This window comes from Neurospora tetraspora (assembly GCF_033439725.1).
Source record: "Neurospora tetraspora strain CBS 560.94 chromosome Unknown B0H65scaffold_4, whole genome shotgun sequence".
Classification (NCBI taxonomy): domain Eukaryota; kingdom Fungi; phylum Ascomycota; class Sordariomycetes; order Sordariales; family Sordariaceae; genus Neurospora; species Neurospora tetraspora.
The window spans coordinates 4,325,688-4,343,471 of record NW_026944386.1 but is presented as its reverse complement, the minus strand read 5'-3'; the positions used below and the strand labels follow the sequence as shown (position 1 = coordinate 4,343,471).

The 17,784-nt window shown below is 38.7% G+C and overlaps 2 protein-coding genes across 2 annotated transcripts; both read left to right on the top strand.

Moving 5' to 3' along the window:
* Positions 1-107: 107 nt before the first annotated feature.
* Positions 108-4,426, top strand: B0H65DRAFT_426197 (uncharacterized protein; the record flags this gene model as incomplete). Its single annotated transcript, XM_062824618.1, has 10 exons — positions 108-188; positions 327-1,337; positions 1,477-1,707; positions 2,430-2,735; positions 2,857-2,929; positions 3,097-3,134; positions 3,201-3,437; positions 3,494-3,625; positions 3,682-3,776; positions 3,910-4,426. The coding sequence occupies 10 exons, from the start codon at positions 108-110 to the stop codon at positions 4,424-4,426; spliced, it is 2,721 nt and encodes a 906-aa protein (XP_062682248.1).
* A 481-nt stretch (positions 4,427-4,907) lies between these two features.
* B0H65DRAFT_210935 (alcohol dehydrogenase-like protein Bli-4) lies at positions 4,908-6,729 on the top strand. The gene is made up of 3 exons (XM_062821930.1): positions 4,908-5,298; positions 5,383-6,161; positions 6,219-6,729. Exons 1-3 carry the CDS (start codon positions 5,104-5,106, stop codon positions 6,502-6,504), a joined length of 1,260 nt encoding a protein of 419 aa, XP_062682247.1. The 5' UTR covers positions 4,908-5,103; the 3' UTR covers positions 6,505-6,729.
* Positions 6,730-17,784: the final 11,055 nt, after the last annotated feature.

Below are 17,784 nucleotides of genomic sequence, written 5' to 3'. Positions count from 1 at the left end.
ACTGCATCTATGCCTATCTCTCTGCCTGCATACTCATTGCTCAAATACGACTCAACGTGAACACGATAAGATGTGGCTGCCGTCGATCCGCTACCTAAAAGGTCAAAATGGCATCAACAAAGTTCCCCCACGGCTCAGCCTGTCAGCTCATCGAGCCTACGGTAGAGCTCGAGGCAAAATTGCACAAGGTACCCTCCTTCTCCAGCTCCAAACTGCTCATATCAGCTTTTGACAGATTATTATTCTTCTAACAGTCGATGAATTGACATACGCCGACCTGATCCACTGAGGCTCATTGCTGCCGAGAGACGCCTCGGAAAATGAAGTCTACTCTTCTCTTCACCAGGCCCGAGCTGACACGACATCCTACCGACCTCTCAGCAATATGGAAACCTCAGAGGGGTCCGCAGCTCTTCGACACATATAACGAGCCAACCACTTGCCTCTCAACCGAACCGCACGAACAAGCCGTCAAAGACCCGGTACAACATTATTTCGGTTGCATCGAGATCTGCCAGCGGCCCGATTTCTTCAAGGAATCGAATCATGTCTGGGTCAATGAGCGTGAGATTGAGCGTAAGAAGCTCGGGATGGCAATGGACAATGCTCAAAGACCTCTTTCGACGGACGAAATCAACGCGAAGCTCGATGAGACGATGAAGAAAAGAATGATTAACGTGGCAATTGCAATTGAGGCCCGGTACAAACGAACCGAGGTAATGCGCCGGGCTATCATGAAACCTCCGTCGTCGGGTGGACAGCCAGGTCTTGTCGCCAACGTGCAGAGGAGTCGTCATAAGTGGATGACCTCTGAGAAGTTCGAGGATGGTATTCCAACCGTTCGGAAATGGAGGAAGGGGCCCCAAGGGAAACACAGGCCCATCGATGAGGTAAAGGTTGGAGAACACACAGTTTCTGACAGGATCCAGACCGGACGCGAAGAGGTTCAACGCTTCATCGAGCAACATGGGATTAATAATGACCGAAATTTCGCTCCCGGAGACCTAGAGTACAGCATTGAACGAGACGTCTACGCCCATCTCATCGAATTTATCGTTCAAGAGGAGCAGATCCAGGCTTCACCCGGTACTGATTCATCATCCACCATCAGACAGTTCTTGAAACCAGCCAACGACGAACTCACCGATGTTGGGGTCAGGGGAACGTTCCCTGACCAGCGCATCTCAATGAATCGGCTCCTAAACAATGGGAGAGATCTAAAAAATGAGCAATGTAACCCGAAGGGAGACTGGAATATCCTACGGCGGGACAGAAATGAAGACCTGGCGGAGCCCCGCAGGATCCGATATCTTCATGTCCCTTCGAACAATATGGCGGTACGTGTATTGCCACTCACCGGTCGCGTGTTGAGACTTCGCTGACGAATAATGCACAGTGGGTTGAGGTAATGCTATCCGCAGCGATTACAGGCTGTACCTATGTCAAAGAGGGATGCATCGCTAACTCTCGCGATAGAAAGTCATCGCGAACTACTACGCCGATGCAAAGCCGGATGTGAGAAGCAAAGGACAGAGCCCAGCCATTCAGACATCGACCCAGCTGCTTCTGCGGCCTCAATACTGGCATGGACAACAGCAAGGAACTCGAAGTGGTATTGTGCATGCCAGACACATGCGCCCTCTGTGTGAGATGGTATCGTCTGACACGGGCCAAATTGAGCAGAGTTCAAAGAACATTGTCCTGTTTGTACGTTTGTGCCCCTTCGTTGATCATATCGAGCCACTAACATAGACAGATGCCGTACCTTCACTGGGAGACGAATCGTGTACGACAAACGATGTCAAGGATAATTGATGGCAAGTCGGACAGGCAATGCCAAAAGGAACGCGTCAAAAAGGAGCTGCAAAGATTACGCCGCGTCGAGAATCGAAGTGAGCTTCCGCGGCCTGGGACAGAAAAAGATAAAGGCAAAAACGAGGCCGAACCCTCTGACGGCAAGGACAAAATGTATCTCCTAGCTCGCGCACTTCGGTTTACCAACATGAAAAGCTTGACATCGACCGTTGAGCGCATGTTTCTGCCCGAGGGAGTGAGCACAAACGTGGGAATTGACGAGACAGGGCGACTACAGGTCAGAAGTGAGCTTGGCCAATATCTTATTGACGCCGCTCGACTTTTTGAGGCAATGTCGATGATGAAAGACCGACAAATAGTAGAGCGGTATCTTTTTCACGAATCACCTTTTCACCCCCGCCGAACTCTACGTCAATGTATCAACAGAGGATTCAAGTCAACAGTATCGCGTGATAAGGACCAAACAGTTTGTCAAGAGACCAGCTGTGACTTTGAGCCCTTTTATAGGTGAGCACCCTCACTCAAAACAAACGCACGCGTACGAAGCAAGTTATCTGACAGGGCTTTACCACAGGTTCGTGTCTTTACCAAAAGACTTCATGGGATTAGGCCAGAGGATCATTTCAGAAATCGACAAAGCCAAACAGCTTCGGTTACAACGGTTATCAACAGCAAGGCCCTTGACCGAGCACCACGCCTTTGCGGACCTTCATGGCTGCGAAGAGTGCAGGCAAAATATCATGCAGGTGCAACGACTGATAATGGTTGACCAGATATGGATGTGGATCCTTGACGAGCAAACCATCATTACATCTTTCCCACAAAGCTGGCAAAAGAACGCTAAGCAGACCATCGATGGCATTCACGAGTCAATTCGTGTTCGGCTGAGACCCTTAGTGACAACGCAGATCGACGACCAGGTTCAATCCATCTATGAAATAGGCCTTATCATCCTAGCAGAGTGTTGCAGTGTGTTGCTTGATCGAACGAACCTCGATGCAAGTAATTTCCTTCAACCCCCTTTTGTTAGAAGACGCCAAGTTATTGACTGTTTCCCTTTGGGCAGAGCCAATTCCAAGTCCTGGATACATTTTCGGAGGTCATTGGACGTGTTGTAAGTAGATCCAAGCACCCAAAAAACGGCGACATACCGAACATTCTACTAAGATAGATTTGGCATGAAGCGTAAGCAACACGCCGTGATGCTCGGTCATCTCAGGCACTGGCTCTCCCGAGCTAGTCTGATCTACCGTGATCGATCTACATTTGTCGACCTATCAGCGTTACATCTTCCTCTGCTAGACAACACCGATGAAGAGGTAAGTGCAACAGTTGACAGTCTGCGTCTTGCTTTGATACATGATCTCTAACATTTTGACAATCAGAAACTCCAACAAGAACTTCGCGAAGCAATGGACGACCTGGATGTAATGATCGACATACATGACCAACAGAAAGATATAATTCGGCGATTCTGCCAATATGCTGAGCACAATCTGTCCAAAGAAGAGGAGAAACTGCACCGGTTCAAGGAGCAGTCCAAGGATCTACTATATAAGTTAAGCAACCAGCTGAACGAACTGCAAAGATTGAGGAAGTGGGCACAAAGTACAGCGGAGGCCGTAAGTTCCCTCCCATTCATGACTAAACTTGGACGTGTCCAACTGACTTTTCGTAGATGGACGACCTAATCTCGCAAAAGCAGCAACAAGCCAGTCTAGTACAGGCATGGGAATCAGTCAGACAAGCCGACGAGTCCACCAGCCAGGGGCGAGCGATCATGATGTTTACTGTAGTGACCATCGTCTTTGTGAGTTCAAATCGCAAATTGAATGTTTACCGATCACCTTCTTACACCTAATCCAGGTACCTCTTTCCTTCATCTCGAGCATATTCGGGATGAATAACATCGAGTTCACTGGCCAAGGCCCTATGACTCTGAATGAGCAGTTCAAACTCATGTGTACGGTGATCCCCAATCACGTCTCACAAACCCTTATGTGGATCTGATCAGGCACTAACAATACTCCCCTTCGAATGGTTAGTCCCAATATCATTCGCAATAATCATATCGACCATCATCATTGCTTTCAGTAAAACACTGAGAGGAATTGCATGGTCCACGGTGGTGGCAGTTTACAAGTACCTATCCACGGTGGTGGCCGTTTACACGGGGATCTACGAGATTTGGCTCGCATTTCGTCGCCAAGGACGATCTCCCCATGAGATGTTCATACGTACAATGGAGATTAAGATAGACCAGATGAAACGCGACGTGGAAAGAGAAGGAAGACGGGAAGAACGCCGAAAGGAGTTCGAGAGGAGGACTGGACATAAGCTCGCAGGAGGGATAGAACAACCCCAAAGTCCTTATCGCAGCAGGCGCTTGAGCCTTTTTCGACCGAGAGAACTTCCCGCTATCCCTGGTGGACATGCAGCAGATGGTGACGGTAACCCAACGGGGGCTTTTGCTCTGGAAATGGGTCCTGTTGATACAGGAAGTAGGATTATCGACAGGCGAGCGCGCGGAGAGAGGGCACATGCAGTCATCGAAGAAGAAGAACAGAGAACCAGAGCCAGCCAGGACGGTGTTCGGGACAGATTGCATTGATAAACTTTGTCGATTTGTCTTGACTTTCTTAGTCATCTTTCCTCTTTTTTTGTTTTCCTGTTGCTTTTCGGTCGTTAACGTTTACCGTACTTGGGGGGAAAAAATTGTTCGTTCTTTGAAGCAACTTCTGTCGATTTCCTGGCGGTCAGCGATGGCGAGAGCAAAATGTAATGGTCATTAAATCAACAACGGGCATCGCACTCTTAATACGTTCTCTCGATTATCATACCGTTCTTCTCTTCAAGCCTGCAAAGCCTGGTATAAAAGCCACATTATACCGTCATCTCGATTGACAATAGGACGCCCCCCTTGGGAGGATCTCAGCGGGATCTTAGCGGGATCTCTTGCGCTGGCCAATCCCGTATAAGGGCGCTTGCAGATCGATACTGCAGCCCGGGCCTCCGCACCGAGATCTCGGAGCGGCACAGATCTGCAATCCTTTCCCGCGTGGTTTTAGGTCAGGTCAACGTCATCTTGGCTTTGAGCCTCTGCGAGACCGAATGCGAGATTCGGGCGTACGAACGCTCGTGTCGGCTGATATTTCTTATGATATATGATTGCGTAGGATCGATGGACATCACTCGTTGCCAAGTTGTGGGGAGTTACTTATTCTCTGGATAGGATACATCAAGAACATCACTGGGCGACGATAACCCTGAACATTGAGCTCACTTACCATGTCGACCAAACTCTCTCAACGCCTCGCACGCACTGCCACTCTGGCACCAACATTTCTAGTCACTCAATGCAGCAGAGTCAGACTTGTACCCGTCGCATCAGCTATAAGGTCATCCGCCATTTCAACCAGACGTCCCTTCTCGACGGCTGAAGCCCGCTACCTTGCCAAAGTACCCGGCATGGACAAGATCAGGGTATGCCTGGATCCTTTAAACCACTCTACCTACCTACGTCCAGCCCGCAACCACTAACACCTTCTCCCACCCCCCCCCAAATAGAACGCAATAGCCGAAAACTTCGGCGGCCCCGCCTCCAAAATCGGCACCACGCACTTCTCCCTCGACGACACCCCCGACCTCACAGGTAAAGTCGCCGTCATAACCGGCGGCTCCGAAGGCATCGGCTTCGGCGTCGCCTACACTTTACTCAAGCACAACCTCTCCAAGCTGTACATCCTCTCGCGCAAGCGACAAATGTTCGACGGCGCGCTGGCCGCCATCGCGTCCGAGCTCGGGCAGGACAAAGCCGATCGCGTGCACTGGATCCATTGCGATCTCGAAAACTGGGCGCAAACCGCCGCAGTGGCGGAGCAGATCAAGAAGGAGACTGATCGGCTGGATATTTTGGTTAATAACAGCGGGAGGGGAATAATGACGGCTGGATTGACGGAGTACGGAGTGGATAGACATATGGCTACGAATCACATGGGGCATGTGGTGCTGACTTCTCACTTGTTGCCGCTGATGAAGAAGACGGCTGAGGAAACGGGGGAGACGGTGAGGATTAGTAATCAGAGTTCGAACATGCATAGTGCGGCGCCGAAGGAGACGCAGTTCAAGAGTCTCGAGGAGATTAATGAGGATGTGGGGCCCAATGGACAGTATGGACGCAGCAAGCTGGCAGGGATTTTGTATTCGAGGTATTTTGATAGGGAGGTGACGAGGAAGATGGATAGTGCCGAGGGGAATGGGAAGAAAGGCAAAGGGAGGGTGGTGATGAATGCGACGCATCCGGGGTTTGTGTCAACGAAGCAGAGTGTGGAGGATATTCATGAGCCGTGGGTTTTACACTCCCCTTTTTGCATATGTTGTTGAGAGGTGCTAAACGGGATGAGATATAGGTACCCCATCCGCGGCTACGCCATGTCCCACCTCATGGAACCGTTCAAGAAGAGCCAGTTCGAGGGCGCGGTGCCGACGGTGTACGCGGTGACTATGGCCAACGACGGCGGACAGTGGATTTGCGCGCCGGCGAAGGCGGAACCGGGAAGTGACCTTGCGCAGAGCGACGAGCTGGCGGATAATCTGATGGAGTTGACGAGGAAGATTGTTGGTGAGAAGACGAGGCCTGAGTCGGTTGCGAGGGGATGTCCGATGGACGATGTGGTTGTGCATGCTTAAGAACACATGTGTTTCGGTTGAAGGATGGGGATGAAATTGTTGACGTCGGTGGTGGTCCACTATTGCCGCTATCGAAACCGGGCGATCAGTGGAGCTGGTGGTGATGTTGGGCATGGTTACTTGTTATGGAGACGCTTAAGGCCATGATGATGTGCATTAGAATGCAGGCTTGAAGCTTGGCTGATGACGACGGTGAGGTCTGCGAGAAAAAAGAGCTGAAGGTTTCTGTATCTTTGTGATAGTGTGTGCAGATACATAATCTTTACTATGTACTGAGCCTCCTCAGTCGATGCAGTTTGATGGAGTCGCACTGGCAGCGTTGTTGATGCTGTTGTCAAACAAATACCGGGCGTCATCACGACCCCTTTTTCCGGATCTGCACCCCCGCATAATGTAGGGCGAACACGGCATTAGGACTCCCCTGCCACTATTCCAGATTTCCAGGCATGACTAGGGAAATGGTGATGCTGGACTCGAAACTCCACATTGGTGATGTCGTTTCTTTTCGGGTCTTTCGTTCCTCACTTGTCCAATCCCTTTTGTAATGGTATTGAGGAACATCCTTCCGGTCAAGTTTCCGACCCCTGGATCCATGACGCTGGGAACGAGTAAGGAGGCGTAGTGTGACAAGGAAAACGATTGGCGCGTTTGTTGGCGAACCAAAGGAACTATCACAGCTTGCTGTTGATGCCCGATTGGTTGGTGATGCAATAAATGTTTGTTGAGGTACAAACTACTCGGTGGTGTTGGTAGATCTTGGGTTGGTGATGGTTCGGAAAATAACTCACGAGATATTGAATGAGGAAGAGAACAAGATACGTCTACCACAGTAGACTCTAAAAGGCTCTCAAAACTGGAATCGTCAAAATAATTGGTAGTGGTGACTTCTCAACCGTGTCTTGGCAGGAGGATTGACAGCCAGTTGTTCCCACACTCAAGCGCCTTGTCAGTTGCCAAGACTTTGCTGAGCTGGCCACAACAACCAAGCGAGAACACACACACATATCGTAAAATATCGTCTTTTTATATGATTTTTGTATAGAATTGAAGCGCTATATAACCTCTTTCATCATACAAAGTAAACAAAGTAATTGCATTCCATTAATTAATTGAACCATTGCGATAAAATAATGCTTCCCAAGTCGATCTTAAAGAAGAATTAGAAGCGGACTCGTCGCGCCAGCGTTACTTTAGTCTATTTCGACGAGGATTAGGGTTCGAATCCAACACGTACCTCTACCCGCCCTACGAAAAAGAGTCGTACTCTTATTGAGTCTAAAGGGGAGGAATCTATTGATAGTTTATCCAAGAAGGTTATCCCTAAGAAAATTACCCCTAAAAAGGCTACTCCTAAGAAGGCTGCCCCTAAAAAGGCCGCCCCTAAGAAGGCTACCCCTAAGAAGAAGGCTGCTCCTAAGAAGGTTGCTTCTAAGAATAAAGGAAAAGGGAAGGCGCCCGCGCTAGAGCCCTCTTTAAAATTAGCGACGGCGTTTCTAGAGCCCGAAACTAAGGCTACACTCGTACTTTCTTTCCCGCCTATACCGCTAACCCTTATTAAGCTTTCTAACGACCTTGATAGCAACTTCGATAGCGAATTCGATAACGACGAGGAGGAGGAGGAGGAGAAAGAGAAATAATAGTTCCTTAATTTCTTTATCTACTTTACCCCTAAAAAGAAAGCTATTAATATATTATTTTACTTTTTTAACGACGATAAGAACGCAGTATCCCTAGCTTAGCCGCGTATTCTAGCCCAACCGCGTATCCGTAAGCAAATCGCGCTACCTCCTAAGCTCACTCTCCCTTCTTATATTTAAGTAGAGTTTACGGTTACGGGGTTATATTTTATTACCCTTAGAATTAAGCCTCCCACTATTCTTAACCATAGGAATTATTAAAAAATTAAAGTTAAATAAAAAAATAATAAGATTTATAATTAGTAATTTAGGATAATTTTATTTAATAAAGTCTTTCATTTCTAAATAGAATATACTTAAGAGATTATCGTTAATATAGCCGCCGTTAGGGTTAGGTACTAGGTTATACTTTATAATATTACGTATACTATTAGCATTTATAATAATAATAGGAGGAATAAGGCTATAATTTATATAAAGATTATTATAACTATATAATTTAATAATAATAATTATAATTTTAATAGCGAGGGTATTATAAAGGTATATATTCGTAATACTATTACTTACTACTATACTTTTACACTCGCCTTTATTTTTACCCTCGTTGACCTACCCGCTGTAATATTAACGCCTATCCCTATTATTAGCGTACTCTCTACCCCTACCCCCTTTCGTAGTATAATTAATCCTTTTATAATTATTACGCCGTAATTATTATATACGTTTATTACCCTTAAATTTAATATAGGGAGGAAGAGTACAATTAATACGATATTAGAGGAAATGTTATGGGGCGCGAGCAAGCACTAAGGTAAGACTTTAATTGTTGTGCGAAGAATAGGAAGAGAATCCTGTGCGCGCACGAGAACTATGTAGGGTATAGGGTGTAGGTCTATAGATATAGACCTACCTAGAATAGTTATACCGTTATATAATAGCTAGAAGGCTAAATGTATTATAGCTAGATAATTGCATTTAATTATCTATACTAATATAATATATATATATATGTACCTATATATAGGAATAAGGTAATAATGCCCGTGATATTACCCCCCTCTAAAATAAACCTCCCGCTCGAAAAAATCCGTTAAGAGCCCTTTTTATTACAAAAGTAAGCCCTCTTCCCAACTCCCGCGGGTACGCCCAATCAAGGGCTACGAACCCGCATACTAAAACGGGGAGCCGCTTAGTGCCTAGACTTCTATTTAGAAGCTAAATACTAGCCAAAATATTATTAAATATACCTTTTCTACTGAAATATCTATTATTATCCCAAATAATTCCAAATAACGTTCTAATCGTCTTTATAATTACTACTTCCCCTCTCTACTATCGCTAACTCTTAAAGGGAGTACTATAAGGGCCCTATAGTATAGTGGCGTACGAGGACGTGCAAAGCGCTACTACTAATATAAGTATAGATATTATATATTCGAATCGTATTTATATTCTTTTTTTTCTTCTTTTACCATATATTTGTGAATATAATTACTAAAACGTTCTTTTTATCTACGCTAACGTATTATAACCATTATATAGTTTTGTCCATATTGGGGAGACCGAATTGTGGAGACTGATTTAGGAAAATTATAAGGGGAAAAGGAAATTAAGGTATAAGTAAATTTCAGGCTATCCTTTAGAGTAGGTTTAAAAGATTCGTTCTTTAGAGATTTAGGGTAAAGTTCGCGCTGTAAGTCCTAAATTCCCTTTTTGTTAATTTCTTACTTGTTATTCAATTTCGCACTCTATTTAATTTATCGGTTGTCCGCCGCTAGTATTGCCGTCGCCGGGATCGATAGGGTCTCGTCTTCTAGTAATATTTATATTTTTTACTAGGTTTTCTACCCTTTCCTAAAATCCGGGTACGGAGGGTTAAATTCTGGGTATTTATTATAAAATGTAACGGGTTTGCGAGAGTATTGCATAGCGAGCAGTCGTGTAAGGTTGAAATGCTATATTTAATAAAGAGGAAAAGGAAGGACTATACTAAAAGAGTGTAGTTAAGAGAAGGTTTTGTGTAAATTGCTTAGAGCGCACAGGCTAGGCAGTTATGCGGGTCTGGCTAACTAGAAGGCTCGCATCCCTATCGATAAGGTAGGCTCCTTATCAATAAAGTAGGCTCATTATCAATAATATAGGATACGGCTTAGTATTAGCCAAATTTAACCCCTAAATTCTAGCCCTATAACATTACCCCCCTACTCCTCCTCGAAAAAGGCGGTCTACTGTATAAAGTATTAAGGATAGTTAATTATATAAAGGTAATAAAATCTATTAATAACCGCTCCCAACCTAATACCTATTTAAATGGGGAAGAAATTAATAATACTAGAAAGTCTAGGAATCTCCTCTTTGAGCCCTCAAATAAATGCTATATAACTACATATTTACTACTCGAATTAATAATACCCTATTAAATACTTACCTTATAGAGTTGTTTTCCTAGTATACGGGAACTAAAATTAAATTAAGAAATATGTTTATACTTTGCCTAATCTAAGGGCCTTCTTCTATTAAAACAAAAATCTATTTACTATATAATAATTAATATTAAAGTAATTACCCAATGCTTCGTATCGTTCTACTTCTCCTACTAATAATGATTATTATTACTACTATAATTATACTTCAATATAATTTCCTCGCTAGGGAACGACTTTAGTAGTCCTTATACCTACGAAATATAATATTTATTACCCTCCTACGGTCGCGTATTGTAGTAAATACTAATTTCCCGCTAGTTATGTATAAAAGGGTAATAATTTGAAAACTTTTTATATTACTAACGACGAAAGTAAATAAATTAACGTCTTTTATATTGTAGCCTTGCTTCTCTTAATTACTAAAGATCCCTCCTTTTAAATCTCTAATTAATATTCCCTTTACTATAATTTTATTAAAACGTTTCCTATCGATTTTATTAATCAAGACCGTTATTTAGTTAGATTCCTCCTCTTTTTAAACTATTATTATCGTAACCGTTTGAACTCCTACCAAGTTGAAATAGATTAATTTTATTTCTACGAAACTAGTATTATTCTTCGAATTAAGGTTACTATTACTATTATCCTCTCTCTTCTTCTATTTCCTTATTTAAATAGAATTTAAAGTTTTCCTAATGACGCTAATATCGAAGGATCGTCGGCGTCTCCAATCGGGCCTACTTAGTAGAAATAAAGGCTAAAAGAAATTATTATTATTTAAAATAGTATACGAAAAGGTAAGCGGACAATCTATATTATAAGTAACGAATTTATTTATATAGGGATCTTAGGGAGAGAATTAGTACCGTTATCGAAAGGGATAGGGGTCCGGGTAATAATTATAATTGGGATTGATTGTAAACGAGCGAATAAAATTAAATAAAGCGAACGTGAAGCTTTCTTAACGTACCGGCGAGAGAATAGTAATGCGGGCGCAAAAGACGTGGAAGGAGAGGTATTATTACTAAGGGACGAGAGCGACGGCGAAAGGTTATTATTAAGGAACGAGAGTAATAGTATTATTAAGGGAGACGAGAATAATATGGAGAGGGTATTACGAAAAATTAAAATAATAAGAAGAAGACTCTTTAAGCGTATGAGCAAAGTATAAAATACTTAAAAAGAGGGTTAAATATAATATAACGGGTTTACGAAAATATTATATAGCGAATAGTTGTATAAGGTTGAAATATAATATTTAATAAAGAGGAAAAGGAAGGACTATATTAGAAGGGTGCAATTAAGAGAAAGTTTTATATAGATCGTTTAGAGCGCACGGGCTAGGCAGTTATGCGGGTCTGGCTAATTAGAAGGCTCGCATCCCTATCGATAAGGCAGGCTCCCTATCGATAAGGCAAGCTTCCTATTGATAGTGCAAGACATGGCTTGGCATCAGCCAAGCTTAACCCCTAGGCTCTAGCCCTATGACATAAAATTACTAAATTAATTCGTAATAATTATCGAAGTTCTTGGCCAGCTACTAATCAGGCGGGTAATAAATCTATTTTACTAGATATTTCTAAGTGCCCTCAATCTTTTAATAATTTATAAATTCCTAGAATTCCTAGCGTTTATCCTCTTCGAATTTATTCGTCCTAGTAATAATTATACTTTTATTTGCTTTAATATCCGTTATTAATTCCTTTTAGCTTGGGAGGCTTTCGATATAGGGTTTAATCTAGGAGTCGTTAATAATATAAGTAACTTTTATATTTTGGGGTAGGGTTAATTCTATTATATGCGAACTAGCCTTTATAATATAAAAAGGACTTTTAAAGTAGGGTACTAACTTATTATATAGTTTTCCTATTATATAATTAATTATATTTAATATTATTTTATTATTTATGTTATATTTAGGGGTATTTATACGATAAATATTAGCCATTGCCTCCTATTGCTTTTAGGCTTGTCTCGCCGAAGCTTTTACAAAGTTTTAAACTTCCTTGAAGTGGTTAATTAATTAGTTATTGTTTAATATTTGCTTTTTCTATATATTTGTAGCGTCCGGGGGTATTAGGGTAGATAATTCTATACTTATCTGGGGGTAAAAGCCGTAGTTAGCGAAGAATAGAGTTATATTAGTAGATACGGACTTTAAATTATTACCTTAGAATTCGGCTAAGGGTAGCTAATTTATTTAATTATCCTACGTCTAATTGATAAATATACGTAAATATTATTTTATTTCTGTATTAATAAGTTTTATTTAGTTATTTATTTCCTTATAGTATAGCGTGGCGAATTTTAATTTAAACTTTTAAAAAGCCAATACGAACTAGAAACCCTTATCCGAAATAATCGTATCTAATAACCCATAAAGGGTATAAATACAGTTAATAAATTTTTTAACTAACTTTTTAATTATTAATCCTTCTATTAGGATAAAGTATTATATTTTAATTAAACAATTTACTATAATTAATACGTATTAATATTCTACATTCTTACCCGCTCTTTTTAATTTAGGGAATAGGGTAATATAATTTATCAAAATATTTTTCTATAGCGCGTAAAGGATTGGTAATTATTTAAGGAAATTAATTAGCGAAATTCTTATAGCTTTAGTCTTACTATACAATATATAGGCTTTATAATACATATTTATTATTACGATTGTACCTAATTATTAATATTTATATATTAAGGCTACTATTTTATCCCTCCTTAAATGGCTGCCTTATGCTAAGGAATAAGTATAATAGATTAGGTCTAATTATACTTTTTTATTATCGGGGGGAATTATTAATTTGTCTTAGAATATTACTTTATTATTAATTATATAGTATTTAGTAAAAGAGATCCGTATTATTTTCTTTATATACTTCAGCCAACGGGTACTTATTTTAATAACCTCTCTAATATTTACTATTATAGGGGAGTTGGTATATAATAAATCTACTAAATTATCCGTATAAATTCCTAGTCCGTTATTATCTTTTTCGATACTATTTTCTAAATTATAAATTATTAAAGGTTCCCCCTTATCATTTATTATATTTATAATAAAGGATTCGCTATTTGTATCTATTAAATTACTAAATAATTCCCTATCGAAGCAATTAGGATCAATAAGTAATTTCTTTCTAATTTATAATCTATTATCTTCCATATCCTTCAGAATATATTTAACTTTCCGGTTTAATGTATTAGGATATATATTTGTAGAACCTAGCCTATATTTAATTATAAAGTTAAATTTCGATAAGAATTCTAATTATTTTATATATTTGGGTGTAAGCTTTTTTGTAGTGTGAAAGGTTTTTAAATTCTCATGGTCCGTAATAACTTTAAACGGTTATATTATACCTTCCAATTCTTATTTCTATTTTTCTAATACTTTAATTATAGTAAATAATTCTTTATTATAAATATTGTAATTATACTCGGCCGCGGTATGCTTCGCGGAGAAATAAGCGACCGAATATAGTTTTCTATTATATATTTATAATAGAGTACTTCCTGTAGACTAATTTAAGGTATTGATTTCTACTATTATAAGTTTTTCCTAATCATAGATTTTTAGGACTAATATTAATATAAATATTATCTTTAAAGCTTTAAAAGTATTATTATATTCCTTATTTTAATAATAATTAACGGTTTTTTTTAGAGAATTTATATAAAGGTTTACCTATAACTAAGAATTCTATTATAAACCTTCTATAGAAATTAGTAAAACATAGGAAACGTTATAGTTGGCGCTTATTCGTTAGTACCTCCTATTTAGTAATTATTTCTACCTTCTTAGGATCTATTTCGATATTATTTAGAATAATAATTAAATTTAAATACTCAATCCTCTACGTATAGAATTTATATTTATTAATATTAATTTATAAGCCCGCATTAATAAAGTGTTAGAATATTTCCTTAATGTATTTGATATATTCTTTATATATTTTTATAAAGATTAGGACGTTATCGAAATATCTTGTAATATATATATCCAAAATATTATATACTATATCGTTAATAAAGTTCTAGAACGAGGCGGGCGTTCTAAATAAGCTAAAGGGATATATTAACGATTCGTATAAATTAAATTATATAATGAAAGTTATTAATTATTTATAGCCCTCCATTTTACGAGATTTATTGAAGGCTACAATAATATTTATTTTCGTAAACTACTTAGCTTTATAAATAGTATTTAGGGTTTCTTTAATTAAGGGTAAAGAATATTTATTTTTTAATGAAATATTATTAATACCTCTATAATCGACGTGGATTTTTACGCCGCCGCCTAGATTACGTACTAATAATATTAGGAAAGTTATATTAAATATTAAAGGTCGAATAAATCCTTTCGCTAAATTATCATTAAATTATTATGTAATAACCTTAAGCTCTTGAAGGGATATTAGGCGTATTTTCAAATATGGTAGAGCTTTATTCCCTGGTTTTAATTTAATTTTGTAGTCGTAGGACCTATATTTTAGTATTACGTTGGTATTCTTAGGGTTAGCTATTTTTAAAAAGTCCTTATATTCATTTAGGAATTTGGTTTTAATTTCCTTAAATATACATTTTAATTTAATCGATTTTTCTATAAACTTTTATACGTCCTCTTCTATAATACCGTAAATCCTATCGATTTTAGTTAACGGCGTTAACTATTTAGGCTCCTTTAGGTCCTTGCCTTCTTCCGGGTTAGTTAGTAGTATTAGGTCCGCTTCGGCTGAGCTTAGGCCGTAAACCCGGTCTACGAACGAACGGGCGGTCTCTTCCGGCCTTAAAGATGTAATCGAGATCCGTTCCCCTATAGCTTTAGCTTTATAAATATTAATAAAATTGTAAAATTTCTTTGCTCTTAAAATACTATTTGTACGGCTTTCCCCGGCCTTATATAATATTTCGCTAAACGTCCTCAGATAGTATTAATATTAATACGCGGGGTTTATTTTTTTAGATTTCTTAGAATTCAGCCTAGATAGTTAAACTAATCCTAACCCCCTTTATTTGTAGGTTAAATATAAAGGTATCGGTATTAATAAATTTAAAGTCCTTTAAATTTAAAGGATTTATTTCGATTGTTAGTTCGAATAGTTGGGAGTAAGTATACTTAAACCGTTCTAGTTTCGTTATAGTCTATACCCTACGTCCCCCTATTATTTATACCCTCGCTTTGACTTTAGTTAAATCTAGCTTCCTTATAGGACTGAAAAGTTCCTCGAAGTTCCTTACTAATATTAAATACGAAGGGGGCTCTATTATTACAGTTTAATTTCCCTTAAGTATTTCCATAGTATTAGCGTCGATTACTTAAAATAGCGTTTTCTTATTATTAATAATTTACTACCTCCTCAAGGCTTTTTATATTCTTTTAGCTTTATAGGGTTTACCTTTGTATTTGTATCCGAGTTTAAGTCTAGTTTAAGTACTATTATAAGCTTAGGGATTATTACGGTTGTGGCTACTATAGGGTAGTTTATATATATATTTACCTACGCTAGGTTCTAAGTAATTTTATTAGTTACTTAATTAATATTTGGATTATAGAGTTGTAGTTAGGGCGAGTTTAAAATAATTAGGTATTCAGTTGTTAGATTAATTATGAAGAATTTAATAATTTTTTTGTAGTTACCAATATATATTGTCGTTTCTACGTATTACTCTACCTATTTTTTGAACCCGTTATTGGCTAAGTATAAAGGTCTTACCCTATTTAATTATTTAAATTCTAAATAGGTTCATTTTATAAAAGACTAATCGATAAAGGCTTTACTAGAATAATTAAAATCAATTAATAATATATATTCTGCTTTATTATTGTATTGGGGATATTAAAAGTACGTAAATAGAACAATTATATTTCATTTATAAAAATTTAAATTATCTGATAAAAATTATTTATTACCTTAATAATTAAGGGCATAATAAATATTTATTTTCGTAGTTATTAATTTCCTTCCTTTCCTTCTTTATATTCTATTTAAATACTTTTGATTGCGGTTTAGGCTTAGGGTTCGCTATTTCCTTATTGGGCTGGGGTTGGAACGGTTAGAGTAGCCGGGGTAGTTAGAGCTGTTAGAATAGTTAGAATTACGGCCGGGTTAGTTATATCCGCTATAGTACAGTTAGTAATTAGGACCTTCCTATGTATATTAATGTTTAGATTCTTGCCTTTATTAGTAGTCAATTTGCTGCGACCGTTGAAATGAGTATTATTAGTATATTAGCGAACTATATAGTTATTTTATTTATAATTTATATATAGGCTTTTATTATAACGGTCCTATAGAAAGTTTTTGTAGATCTCTTTGAATTTGATATAGTCGATCTCTATAGCGTTAGGATCCTTCGGTTTATTGCTATTACTATTATTATTGTTATTAGTAGTGCTTTGGTTTCTGTTATCGCGGAAAGCGGCCTCGTTTAATAATTTAATTAAACTACGGTAAAGTATAGTCTATTTAATCTAAGTATTACGAATTAGGGGTAAAGTTTGGTAAACAATAGCCTTATTTAGGTCTTTTGAAACTTTGGCTTTAAATATACGTATTTTCGTTACTATATTATAATTATAACGATCGGTTAGTATAATAAATTAGGCTTCGAAATTGTAGTAGTTAATAAATTTATTTATTTATTTAAATTGGGTTAGAGCCCTCTTAATTACAGCTACAATGTTTCCTTACTTAAAATAGGATTTAAAGTAGGTTAAAAATTTCTTACCTATAGATTAAATCTATATAATTGAATAATAAGGGTTATTTAAGATTTTCTAAAGGTATTCGGCGATAGTAACCTTAGTTTTGCTACTTAAGTAAAATATTATATATAATAATTTAGTATTTTTATTAAGAAAAACATAAGTATCAATTATTTATTTAGTACGAATACTAATTTCCTCGCCCGTAAAATACTTAGGGTCTTTATAAAGGTTACGATAATAATTACCGTTACTTTAAAATTAAGGGGGAAGGGCTTGGGGTTAGGGGGGAGGAGGGGGAGGGGGGACAGGTAGGAAACTACCGCTTTTACTATTTAGGAAACCGCTGCCTCTGCCGCCTAAGAAATTGCTACTTCTATTACTTAGGAAACCGCTACCTCCGCCGCCGGGACCTCTAGGACCGCCGGGGCCTCTAGGATTATTAGGACTTCTAGGACCATTAGGACTTCCGAAACCGAAACTAAATCCTCTGCTATTA

Bases quoted from the DNA above. Each gene is read 5' to 3' on its own strand.
- B0H65DRAFT_210935 (XM_062821930.1), top strand. From the start codon at position 5,104: ATGTCGACCAAACTCTCTCAACGCCTCGCACGCACTGCCACTCTGGCA. The intron at 5,299-5,382 runs GTATGCCTGGAT...CCCCCCAAATAG, and splicing joins CCGGCATGGACAAGATCAGG to AACGCAATAGCCGAAAACTT. The intron at 6,162-6,218 runs GTGGGTTTTACA...AAACGGGATGAG, and splicing joins GTGGAGGATATTCATGAGCC to ATATAGGTACCCCATCCGCG.